The 13,173-nt window shown below is 38.2% G+C and overlaps 1 protein-coding gene across 1 annotated transcript in view; it reads left to right on the top strand.

Moving 5' to 3' along the window:
* Nucleotides 1-13,173, top strand: part of ZFHX4 (zinc finger homeobox 4) — a 174,509-nt gene that overhangs the window by 25,090 nt on the left and 136,246 nt on the right. Inside the window, exon 3 of the mRNA XM_057736506.1 lies at nucleotides 840-1,342. Within this exon, the coding sequence (XP_057592489.1) occupies nucleotides 840-1,342 (503 nt within the window). The remainder of the gene's footprint in view (nucleotides 1-839; nucleotides 1,343-13,173) is intronic.

The raw sequence follows: 13,173 nt of genomic DNA, 5'->3' as shown, positions 1-13,173 counted from the left end.
TAGGTTCTCATCACACTTTGATTTGGCGTGATGCACCCAGATAAAGTGGTGAGTGCCAGCAAATTGGGGACAGTTTACTAGAAGGGACTTTCTCTTTCAGCTGGATAATCAAACCACTGGTGCTTCGCTTCAGACCTGAATTAACTTCAGAGAGGAAGGAGTGAAGGGAGCAAGGGCAGCAGAAGAGGAGTTAGCAAATTTTGTCTTCCTGCAGTAGGGTGATTAACAAATATGCTAATTGGCATGAATTGCCTGTCATCACTAGCTATACCTTACTGGGTTGATAGCTTCAGTGTCGGCAGTTATGCCCTAAAATATCAACCTTGAGCTTCCAAAGGGTAGGCCATTATTTTTCGTGAAATTTTTTTGAAGAATATTTTAATGCCTGTGATTGAATACAATTAAATGAACAGTAATGTGGTTACCTTATCCCAGATATTTGGCCGTAGATGACAGGCACGCATCCAGTATTAGCCAAATCTCATCAAGCTTTTAGACAAGTTGCAAAACAACAATTAGTGCTCATGTAAGTTTATCTCGGCGCTTAAATTGCAAGCACGTGACTGTTTTGTTATGCTATTGATCAACTTTCCTGCCCTCGAAAATACAAATTTCAGAATGACATCATGCCCAGTAGGAGTAATTAAAGCTATCTGATGAGGGAATTTAGAAGTTGAAAGGGATGATTGTAATTGATCCTGATTCAATCCTATTACAGCTTTTTATAGTTTAAGCTCTAGAGAAAGCACATTCCTTGTCAAGACTTTATTTTACAGATTCCTTTGTGTGTGCTGTGTTTTCCAGTCTCTATTTTTCCTTTTAATTTTTTTTTCCTGTAGTAAATAATGAGCTGCCGCCTGAAATCCGGCTTGCCAGTGGTCAGCTAATGGGTGATGACCTGTCCCTCCTTACTGCAGGAGAGCTGTCACCTTATATCAGTGACCCAGCGCTGAAGCTATTCCAGTGTGCTGTTTGCAACAAATTCACCTCTGACAGCCTGGAGGCCCTAAGCGTGCATGTGAGCAGTGAGCGCTCTCTCCCCGAAGAGGAATGGAGGGCTGTAATTGGAGATATCTACCAGTGCAAGCTCTGTAACTACAACACTCAGCTGAAAGCCAACTTCCAGCTCCACTGCAAGACTGATAAACATATGCAGAAATATCAACTGGTGGCTCACATTAAAGAAGGGGGCAAAAGCAATGAGTGGCGGCTGAAGTGTATTGCCATTGGCAACCCTGTTCACCTCAAATGTAACGCCTGTGACTACTACACCAACAGCGTGGATAAATTACGCTTGCATACCACCAATCACAGGCACGAGGCGGCCCTGAAGCTCTACAAGGTAAGCAGTGACATCCATTTCTGTTGGCACAGAGTAGAGGAGGGAATTAACTGTTTCGGAGCTCGGAGCACAAATCTGCAAGTTCAGGAAAAAAAGAGAGGAACAAAAAAATAGCCACAGTTTCTGCTTCATGTTACTAAACGCGTAGCCTATTGAAATAGATGGAATCGGAGAATTTATTTAAAGGATTTGGCGTATGTCCTTTTTACACCTATCTCCGTGGGATTGATCACTCTACGGGTTGCCCTGAAATAAAATCGCTTTTCTGAGTGTTTCCAAATATAAAATGATACTCTTAAGCCTCTTTTATTGATTGATTAAAAACAACAACGTAGCAACACTCCTGGCTAAGTATTAATGGTTTCAGGGAGCAGAGGACAAAAACAGTGCTGCCTTGTGAGTGCATCATCTTTTGTTTGGTGACAAATAAGGATGATCCAAACACTGTGTGTGGTTTTCTTTTTGTTTTTTTCCCCTGTAAGTTCCTGGTAGTGTTGAGTAAAAACACACCCTCCCTTAGCATCAGTTGAAAGTCTCCTACCTAACTTTGTTGTTATTTTGCATGACTTTTTCGCAGCTAGTAATGTTTCTGTCCCCTCAAGTAGGTGTGGCACAGGTAAAAATCTTCATTAAATGGCAACTAGACTTTTAATCTTACCGGGAAAAAAACCCATGCAGATGTAATGACCGCCTGTAAGCAATGAACATCATTTGTTACATACCTTGTCTTGACTTTTTCTGAACCCTAATTACTGGTTAATTTATTTTCTGCAGTTTGTTTACTGGATTGGCTTGATTGTCTGGGTTCATGTACAAATGTAACAGATTCATTTCTGTGATGAATAACTTGGTAACTTATTAAAAACTTCTTTTGTCCAGAGGATATTAAAATTCAGAAAATATTGCAAACCATTAGTCATTGTAACAAGCTCCAAATATGATTACAAAATCCATTTTGCAAGTGTTATCTATTGATTTATACTAGAAATCAGTGATAACTATACTATCAGGAGTCAACCAAAGATTATAATACCTAAGGCTCTTATAATGCTCTTTCAAACTGTAAACCCACCACAAAAAGAGCAGATTGTGGCTATCTGGAGCAGGTGCAGGAGTTATTTATTTGTGTTGGTCTGCCGCTATTTGTTTGGGCTCTTTCTTGAAGTTCAAATGCTGGATTGATGTACTGAGCGTGAAAACCCAAAGTCGTGGTGTGAGAATTTGTCACGTTGTTCCTGTGATATCGGCACTCTGTGGATCGATGATGAAAGCATTAGATTTGGGTTACACAGTTTGAGGGGAGTACAGGCACTGACGTAAGATGGAAAGCTTCTAAGCTGATGGTATTGAAAATATAATATAATGGATTAGTTGTATTATAATTCATAGCTTTTACAGCAACCATTGACAACCATTCAGTTGTCAACTTTTCTTCTACTGATACCTGACCTATTAAAGCTTTTAGCATACCTAGGAGAAAAAAAATAAACATTAAGTTTGTATAAATAATAGATCTCGACCCTGGGAGCTATATAGAATATTCATGAACTGTGTTTATATTCACGCAGCTCCTCTAACACTTTAAATTAACACATTGTGAATAGAAGATATAAATGTACAAATTTCTCTCTTTTATTAATCTCATGTGGGAAGCAAAAGAAAGGTAAAGCATTCCTGTTTATTTTCTCGGGAAAGGTTATTTAATCTAATTGTTTGACTATTATTTACACGTGTGTATGTGTGTATTCGGTTTCTCCATTCATTCCATGAGTATAGATTGATCACCCTCACTCTCTGTAGAGCAATTTGCTAGGTGCCAGAGTTACCCTTGAAGTTCCTTTTCAGAGAGAGTTGGATATTGTCTTTGAATGCGTAACAACCAAATGAGATAAAACTTGCTTATAAAGAGGGCCTTAAAGCAGAGAGAGCTTTAGATCCCAGAACCAAAGGCTATATGTACTCTTACCTTAAAAATGTTATGCCATATACAAATTGACTTTTTCCCCCATCTTCTTTATTTACTTATCTCTTAAATACCGAAGTGCCCTTGTGGTGTGGTGTCTAAAATTGGTCAGCAAACACATAAAAACACACTTTGAACAAACTTACCTCGAATTAAAAGAAGATTGAAGAGAGAAATATTGGAGCCATTAAAACTCGGTATTCGGCCATTGAACTATATTATTTTGCATTAACCTTCAAGGAGCATTCATTCTTTCTAGCAGTCACTAGAAAAATTCCTCCAGAGTAACAATGTGTGAAGGATGCCGTTTCTAAACTGATTTACAGAAACTGTGTGAGTCAGATCCAGAGGATTTTCAAGTGCGGTAATGAGGATATTAGCAAGCTTGGTCGGCTTGTGTCGGCAAAATAAAATTGCTCCATAAGTAACATTAATTGCTTTTAAATGAGACCCTAACAGATTGGCCTGGGCCTGAAAAAAACATGACGGTTTGAAATCTGGCGAAAATATTAAAATTAGACTTAAAATAGTGTCTGAGCTAATGACTAGACAATAATCGCCTATATAAAATTCATTTTCATTAGGAGTTTAATTTACATCATTTTGCATCATGAATTATTCAGACTTTAAGGGAAAGTGACAAGTGGCAGCTAAAAGACAAATACAGACCTGGGAGAAAACAGCTCTTCTCCTCATTGTCAGCATATTGATTCATAACCCTCCAAAGGTGGGGATGTGTCAGGGCGATTTGAACAGGCAGCTTTACCTCTTGCATGGTCAACCTGAAGCAGTATTACCTCAAAGAAGCGTGTGTCCTTATTCCAGTTTAAGGAGGTTAAAGGTTAAAGGTTAAGGGGTAGCGTAAAAGCATCATCTGCCTAGCTGCTTAACTTTAACCTGATCAATTTAATGAAAATCTGTTTTACAGATGTTGTTTTAATGTATTTGGCAGGATTTAGGCAGCTTTAACATTAGACGTACGCTAGTAAAAATTATTTCTTTATTTGACCAGAACAACACCTTTCCTTTCATGTTTAAGGTAGAAGGCTTGTGGGTTACGGTATTTTGGCAAAGAACCCAGAGGCAGAATGTGTTGATGATCTTTCCATATGGACTCAAAAAAAGAATACCTTTATGTCTATTGCTAACGATGACTGCAAAAACAAACAAAGCTGTGTTCATTTTTTGGCAGTATTCTTTTCCTTGGGATTTTTTTTAAAAAAAGGAATTTTGTTATTTTTAAGAAAAGCTTACTCATTTCTGCAAGCAAACTTCTCTGAAGCACTAAGCGCTATTAAATTTGATTTTTTTTTCCTCCAGAAATTTTAATGATGAAGCACAATTGGGCTAGGTAATTCAAACAATAAAATGAAACTGCAGATTGCCCTTAATCTTCTCTTTTAATGTCTGAAAGTATATTTAAAGTGAGGTTGATAAGTATTGAGTGCATAGATGGCTACAATCAGTGTTGCAAGGTAAAGTGTGTGTGTGTGTGTGTGTGTGTGTATCTATATATAATGCCAAAATAGTGTTCTCAGCTAACTACTTTATTAGATTTGATTATATTTTTCTAATTTCACGCCTTTGCATCCTCTACAAATTTCTGTCAATTGATATTCACATAATGAGTCCTCAATAAATATTTGTAAGATGAATAATGGACTAATGCATAAACTGAGAAATGTATTAAAGAAACTTCTTTACTTCCAATCCTCATTTTAAAAAAATGCACTGCAATTTGGGCTGCCCCTGAAATGATCCCAATCCTTTTCTAAAGTATCCAGTAAAAAGATGGAACGAAAACCACTTAGCACTACACATTCCAACTGAGAAAAAACAAATAAGACTTTGGTAATATTTCAGATTTACAGTTTGCCTTATTCTTGCCTTAGAAAGGCGGAAACTTTTCTGGCCAGCTGATTGGTCGACCACCATCCTGTGCAGGACGGGCAAATACACTTGCCACACCTGTGCTTTAGCTGCTTTTGTAATATTATATTGTATTAAGTGAGGTGTTCACCGCTTCGTTGGTTCAAAGTCAAAAGCTTAATATACTAGTGTTTTTTTTTTTTCCTGCATCTTCTTGTTATGAAGGAGAAATCATCTTTCTGAATTCCATAATGCTCTTTTCATATTTGGATTTCAAATTGGCTGAGGGCAGTGAATGAATCTCTTGTCTCCATGGTGAGCAAAGGAAGACACATGGGACTTAGTCCCAGGTAACTTTTAGGGTAACATTCCCCCAAGGAACATTTTTGGAGTTTTCTCATTATCCATGTTATGGATGAAAGAATCCAGGTTAAGAACTAAAATCAAGGTGTGGGGGAGGGTCACAGAAGAGAATGCAAAAACCACGTTGGGTAAAGTATGTGGAAAGGAAATAAAAAATGGAATAATTAGCTTTACTTGCCTTTTCTGCTTTTCTTTTTTTACTGGTAGGAAATAAGAACCCGATCAGTTTGGAATTAACAAAGAATCACAAGCATTTTCATTTCAATAGGCCTGAGTCCAACTTTGCAATTTAAAATCAAATATACCCAATATGTACCATTTCAGTTATTGAACTGTCATTGTCCCGGTGTGGTGGTAAAAGAGGTCAGGAGATTGTGTGGTACCCATTTGCATAAAAGTCAGTGTGCAAAAGGAAACTGGAATATGTGTGTGTATCTAAAAAACCAAAACAGGTTTTTCTTAATCTTATTCTAGTCATTTGTTTAGATGAAGAAAGCTGTTTTCAGAGATAAACAGAAGTTATTCTTCTCTGTTGCTAAACATTAACTTGAATATGGAAATTTTTGTAATTTTTGCATTCGTTTCAGATTTCTGTACCTTTCAAGGTTGAAATGCAGTGTGACATTTAATTCCAGTTGCAGGATTTATTATTTTTTTTAAGTAACCACAACTCAAATTATTCTATTGTAGTCTCATATAAAAAGACAAGCAGAGGTTGAAAAGACCGTTACTGTAGTAGAACAATACCTGCTTGCCTAATACTTATAACTCATAAATATACAGACCAAATAGAGATCAGCTAGTTAGTTAAGAGCAACTAATAAATCACGAGTGCTTTCAGATCACAAGGTAATTGGCCAGCCCTACTACTACGTCTACTTCTGTTTTTAAGCTTGACATTTACTGAAGCACAGCCACGTGTTAGAACACAGCTAGTCCAGCACAAGTATAGGTATTCTCCCTGCATTCACATGGCAAGAAATATATGTTACATTATGAGCTGAGAACCCTCTGTGTATTCCAGTAGGAAGAAATGACCAAAAATGTCTGTCTATCCAGATACATAACTAGATAGATAGATAGATAGATAGATAGATAGATAGATAGATAGATAGGCAGATAGATATCTGTCCATACACACATGTATATAGATATATATTGATACATACCGATACCTAGAAGGATTATTTTAGACCAGTATTAACAACTTATTACATCCATGTCAGGATAGGTAAATTGATTTTTAGTGTGTGAAGTTGTTAACAAACCCAGACAAAATTTAAAGAAAGCAAAGCGTGTCACTGGAAGCCTCCTATTTTATTTTCGACAGGTCTTTCCTTAACTAGTGCTACCGTCTTCGCACACATCAGGCACAAACCGTTATTCTCTTCTCTCTTCTGCTGAAATCCTTACTGTTTTCTCCCATCTAGATCTTTTCTTTATGGAGGTACTCCGTGTTGCAAGATCGCCCATTAATTCCCCAAAGAAAACAAGCGTTCCTGTAATTAAGGAGGAAAGAAGCCTTTGCATAAAAGCAGAGTAGTGCATCCAAAGGTGTAAATGACTTTCAGGTCTTTCCCAGGGTGCCTTTGCTTTTAAAGGAACTACTTAATCTGGATGAATTTCTAATATGTGCGTGGGGGGGGTGGGGATGGTTATGTCAGGGATGGAATTGTGATAGGGCGGTACCCCACCCTAAAAGCGTCCTTCATCTCCCTCCTTTCGAACACACACACACACACACGCACACACCACGTCACACCACATCACACCCAACCCTCCACCTCCGAAAAGCAGTAAAAACTCTGGAACTACCATTGACTTCACTCCAGGACCACGTCAACTCAGACTTGGCGATTTATGTTACTGTTTTTGTATAACTTGTGCTCCTTCTGTGTCGTGTGAAGTGTAGGTAGGGTTTAACCCAAAGTTGTAAACCCCTGTGTGTATCCCACCCTGAGTTCATTTAGGGAATGCAGACAAAGGTGTTATATCTCATAATGATCGTGCTCTCCCTGCCTGTTTCTTTGGCCTCCACGTAATCGTCCCTGTCAGTGGGGCTTGTTGAAAATCGCTGAAATGTTCAGATGGGTCCTGGGATGCCACGCAGTAAGGCGGCCAGAGTCATATGTTAAGCAGGCCTCGCGCTGCTGAAAGGGTCTTGGCCCAGGGTGGAGTGAGGAGGAGCTGGCATGTGCGTAATGACCGCGGTTCTGCTTCCAGAACATCTGGCCTGCCTGAGTTCTGCTGGAAATGCTTTACCAAGTTTGCTTGGAGCCTGAGCCTCTGCTCAGGCTGAGTTCAATTAGACGTGGAGATTTGTTCATTATTCAGATAATTCAAGCCCTCAAGGGCACTTCCCCCCCCCCCCCCCAAATTCTCAGTGTATTTCGGGAGAGCTTATGATGATGTGATTTATTCAAAAAAAGAACAACAGTGGGGGCACAGCCCCCAAGAACCCGTTAGGAAACATCTTCACAGATTCTGCAACCTAGGAGGAGTGTGGTGATTTCTGTTTGCAGAATACCCAAATGACATCCCAAGTTGTACTTCTAATAAATACGGAAACACTCATCGAGCACTCCCTTTGGGCCAAGTTTTGAAATGTCTCTATTTATGAAGATTGTGTCCCATTCATGACGAAGGATGCAGACCATCTTCTTTAAGGCGACACTTCCTAACTCACTCCGTTCTTCTGATGTGTGAGGGACATTAATCAACTTAAGGGTTGAATCCGTGTACTAGCCCTCGAAAGCTTCCATGCTTTTTTCTGACAATAGTTGGTCAGAGGGCTGAGCGTGCCTGCTTTCTTGGGTCATCAGTAGATGTAGAACAATGTCACTTGTATGTCTTGGCTGACTCATTGCTCCCTTACATTGTAAGACTGTGTTAGTCAGTTTCAGACAAAGGTTATGGTGAGGATTACAGAGCAGGGTAGAACTTTATTATTTGGGACAGTTATGTTGTTCTTTAAACATTTGGATGGTGCTGCTGATGCATTGCCTAGAAAATGAAGAAAACCACCTACTAAAGGAAGCAAAATGTGCCAAATTACAATTTCAGTCAGTTCCCTTCTAGAACCAGGATGCTGCTTTAGGTTGAGTCTTGGAGGATCTTTCCAAGTTCGGTCTACAACACTGTCAATGAGAATTCTGCTTAAAGGTAAATTATCGTAAGGACAGTTCTGTTATTACCACAAGGAACAGTTATCTGTGGCAACATTTCATTTCACTCAGTTTAAAAATATTTTATTAATATTCTGCGTTTCCTTAAGCAAAAGTACTTTCACAGCTTTGAATATAATACTTATATATATTAAATATGTATATGTAAATATCAATATAAATGTGTATTGAAACCATATTGTCAGTACTTCATTGATACAGATTTTCTTTCATTGGGAACATCAGGAAGCATAGAATACACACTTCTCTCTCCTCATTGCTTAAGGGATAAATGTTAGGGTTATATTTTCCAATAAATCAATTTTTAAGGAGCAGTGTGGAGGAAGGTTGTGGAGTCTAAGAATTCTTTGTCCCTGGATATCTGCTGATAAAATTAGTGGGATGGAGGGCTGAGGATGTAAAGAAATGAGCTGTTGATAAGTCCAACTGCGTTGCTTAATTCAAGTTTGGGAGGAAAGCTGTAAAAGTTTTAAAATACTGATTTTTAGTCCATGAGTATATGTCCTGTGTTAAGAAGAGCCTTATTTATAGATAGAGTTGGCAGTTGACTGTCTAAGATGATTTACAAGCTATTGGAAAGGAACTCACCCAAAATATCCCTTCTTCTGATGCCAGACTGTTGTCAGTGAAACTGTATTGATGATTTATCCATTTTTCACCTCTTAAAATGGCACAACTTTTTGAAGAGAGAACATCCTGACAACACTCATAAGTGAAACCATTTTATGTGCGTTGTCTTGTTTACGTTTCCCCATAGTTATCTGTTGTTATTCCCATTCGGACATATGAGGAAACTGAGATTCAGAGCAAAACTCTTCGTTCAAATCCTCACAGGTAGTACGAGCCCGTGCTGGGGTTCTCACTCTGGCCTGTTCTCAACCCAAGCCTTCGCCTACAGTTTGAGGTTTTGCTAATGAAAATGTTTTGTTGTAATACTTGAGGCCAGGAAGAGCTGAGAGTGAGAAAGGAAGAGAAGGGCTGGGAGCCTCAGAGGCAAACAACCATTTTGTTCAGGGTCAGTTATTTTGGAGCCCACTTTAATCCCTTCAAGTTACAGATTCCCTTAAAGATACTGCAGATGCAGTGTAACAGGAGAGCTGGCCAGTAGGGTTTGCACCGACGAATGCAGTCAACTGGCATCATGAACTTACACCGCATGGGAGCATCTCCAAGCCTGAAGGAGAGACTGCTGGTTAAAATGTTACCTGTTTCCTATCACAACAGAATTCTTTCCCTTTAAAGAAACTTCCTTTTCCTGGCATTTTGGGGCGTTTGGTATATTAAATAGAAAGGACTCATAGAATATTTATCACTTCAAGTGCTTGAGCTCTCAGTGCTTGCAAGTTAAGTACCTTTGGAAGCTGGCTTAATTCATTCGGGTCACCAGGGTATTTCAGCAGTAATGTACTAAATGGTACCCTGCTGACCTGAGAGAGGGAATGTGCCTCCCTAAGCATTTAACTTCCCTCACGGCAACAAGTAAAGCACAGTCTACTCGCTGCCCAGGACCTGAGTCTCCTCTTCCCTTTTCCCGACATCCTTATAACCACTGGAGGAAGTCCTGTTCATTTGCTGTGTAAACTAGCATTTTTAAAAATGATGTTGTTTTGAATTTTTTTTTTTTAGCTTGTATCTTTTACTTCTTTCTTTGATCCATTTTCGTTCCAAGGTTCCAAGAATTTACTTTCCACCGTAGGTTTCTAATGTAGTCCCTTCCTCTGTCCCCTCCTTGAAAGTTTGCTAATGGTTCCAAGGAACAGGCCCACATCTTTTTAAAACTATTGACATGCACTTCACTTAGAGATGCTTGAGGAAATCTTACTTTCCTGAATCGAGCTACTGAACCTGCAAACTCTCAGTCATTGACACCACTGCAGTTGACCACATTCATTAATGAAATATTCTTTTAATGGAAAGTAAGAATAGTCTTAGTTTTGAAGTGATAGAACTGTTAGCAGGAGAGAAGCTCCCAATAGCTGGTGTGTGTAAAGGATGCAAGGACATTTTGATAATTATGATGGGCAGTATCTTTTAAAGACTTTAAATATTTCTATTTATTTGGCAGGCCTGAAACTAATACTAGCATATGTCCTTAGGGCCTGAAGTCATTCATTGTTCAGTTGTGGGAAATCAGGTTGCAAGTCTGATTGCCATCTCCTCTGGAAAAGTGTCCATTTACGAAGTATCTCCTTTAAACTCAAGATATATTCAGCACTTACCACTAAGTAACAGGGTCGGTGACACCAGACATGATGCAAGGGGAGAATGATTCCTCAATTTACACCAAATAAATAGTGTTGTTTTTTAAAATAAGATTCGCAAGCTAAAATGGGAAATATGTAAACAGTGGAATATACCTTTCAGAATTTATTTCATTTGGTGAATTGATATTACACAAATTTTGGAAAGGAGAAAATTTTCTCCTACTTACTATGAGATACTGTCACTACTTTTTTTTTAAATTAAGTAATTTATTATTTATTTATTTATTTGGCTGCATTGGGTCTTCATTTGCAGCAAGCGGGGGCTACTCTTTGTTGTGGTACTCCGGCTTCTCATTGCAGTGGCTTCTCTTGTTGTGGAACATGGGCTCTTAGGCACACGGGCTTCAGTAGTTGTGGCACTAGGGCTGAGTAGTTGTGGCACATGGGCTTAGTTGCTCCGCGGCATGTGGGATCTTTCTGTGAACCCATGTCCCCTGCTTTGGCAGGCAGATTCTTAACCACTGCGCCACCGGGGAAGTCCCCTATCACTACTTTTTAAACAGAGCCCCCTCAATGTCTTTTGAGAAAGAAGTTGGCTAAAAGTAAGTTCTGGTTTAGATTGAACCTGGTGTACCCCCAAAAAAATAAAAAAAAAATAAAAAAAAAAGTAAGTTCTGGTTTAATTTATTTGCTTTGGTTTATTATAATTTTTATTAGCAAATTAAGTAATTAAAAAAACACATTTGGATGGAACCATTGTACCAAGTTTTTCCATGATGAGTATTTCCTGAGAAGATACTCTCCGGGCTGATAACCAAATTCTTTAAAAATAGATCCAAAGAGAATTCATAAGTAACTTTTTTTTCCCAGGGAAATAGAGTCTTTGACTCTGTTAATTCCTTAAATATTAGAAAAAACTAAGATGGGTTTTATGAAGAATTCTCTGGTTTTTAGAGTATTCATTCTTAATATGGCAATAGAATTATCATTGTCATAAATGCAAAAATTTCCTATTGGTTAATTTTGTCAATGTTTACTTAGATGCATGTTTCAGAATAGACTCTCAGGTATAATATTTACTTATAAGTTCCTGTAGCATGTACTAGGTCATTTTATTTCTTCCTGTAGAACTGTGGCTACCCCTTTAAATGTATTGGCTTCATAACTTATTGGAAAAGCATTGCTATGGAAGTACTTTGAAACTGATTTTTTTAAAGTCTGTTAACACTTTTCTAAAAAGTGAACCATCCAATTCTTTATCAGTGGGTACAGAAGAAAGTGGATATATTCAGTTCTCATGTGTTTGGTGATTAAAAAGGCAAAATGCCAGTGCTCTAATGATGTTTTCAGTACACATCCAAGAAGACCTACTTATAGCTATTTTGCTGAAACCCTGAAATAAATTGCATGCTTGTATGTGTGTGTGTGTGTGTGTGTGAGAGAGAGAGAGAGAGAGAGAGAAAAAAGTGAGAATACAGTATACGAAGACTTACTTTAAAAAATTGATGAAGATTATGAGTTAATCATCAATACCCACTTATGTTGTTTTAAAGTAGATCTCAGAAATCTCTTCCTGCACATTGTAAGTGTTCTCAGTCCCTAGAGATAATAAACCTTTGATGATGTTGTGCAAGACTCGTGGACAAGCCCTGAAATCAGTTCTGTATGTACACATGACTAATCAAAGGTTCAGGGAACAGGAAGTGATTTGGTAAAAGTGATAGGTGCTCCAGAAAGTAAATGGCCTCACCAATTTGTGGGAACACATTCAGTCCTTTTCTCACCTCACAGAAGGCAGGTCCTAGTTCCACTGTTGGAGCAGGTATCTTTTTACAAAGCCTTGAGCACTAAGTCTTTTAAAAAGTTATCTTTTAAAGCAAAGAGTTTCTCAAATTAATGTCTAATTAGTACTCTATTCTTTTCTTTGCCTTAAAGTCCCAACAGATACAAGATACTTAGACTTAAAAGTATCCTTGAAATTCAGGGAATTAGGTAATCAGAACAAATATCTTCTTAAACTGACCAACTGTCAGATGTCCATAGGGGGAAATGATGAAATAAGACAGCAATCTCAACAATTAAGCATGAAATTATTTAGGAAAATGTGAATAAAAGTCTCAAGAAATTAGTTCTAAAATAGACAAGGAAGGAACTAAAGGAACTAAACTATAAAACCTGCCATGTGGGGAATGCAGTGAATGTTGAGGTCATTGTACTCCTGTTGCTGCTTTTTTTAAAATTTGCAAC

Source organism: Hippopotamus amphibius, chromosome 5, assembly GCF_030028045.1.
Source record: "Hippopotamus amphibius kiboko isolate mHipAmp2 chromosome 5, mHipAmp2.hap2, whole genome shotgun sequence".
In the NCBI taxonomy this organism is placed as follows: Eukaryota; Metazoa; Chordata; class Mammalia; order Artiodactyla; family Hippopotamidae; genus Hippopotamus; species Hippopotamus amphibius.
Note: the sequence above shows the minus strand (reverse complement) of the source record. Positions and strands in the feature narration are given on the sequence as shown.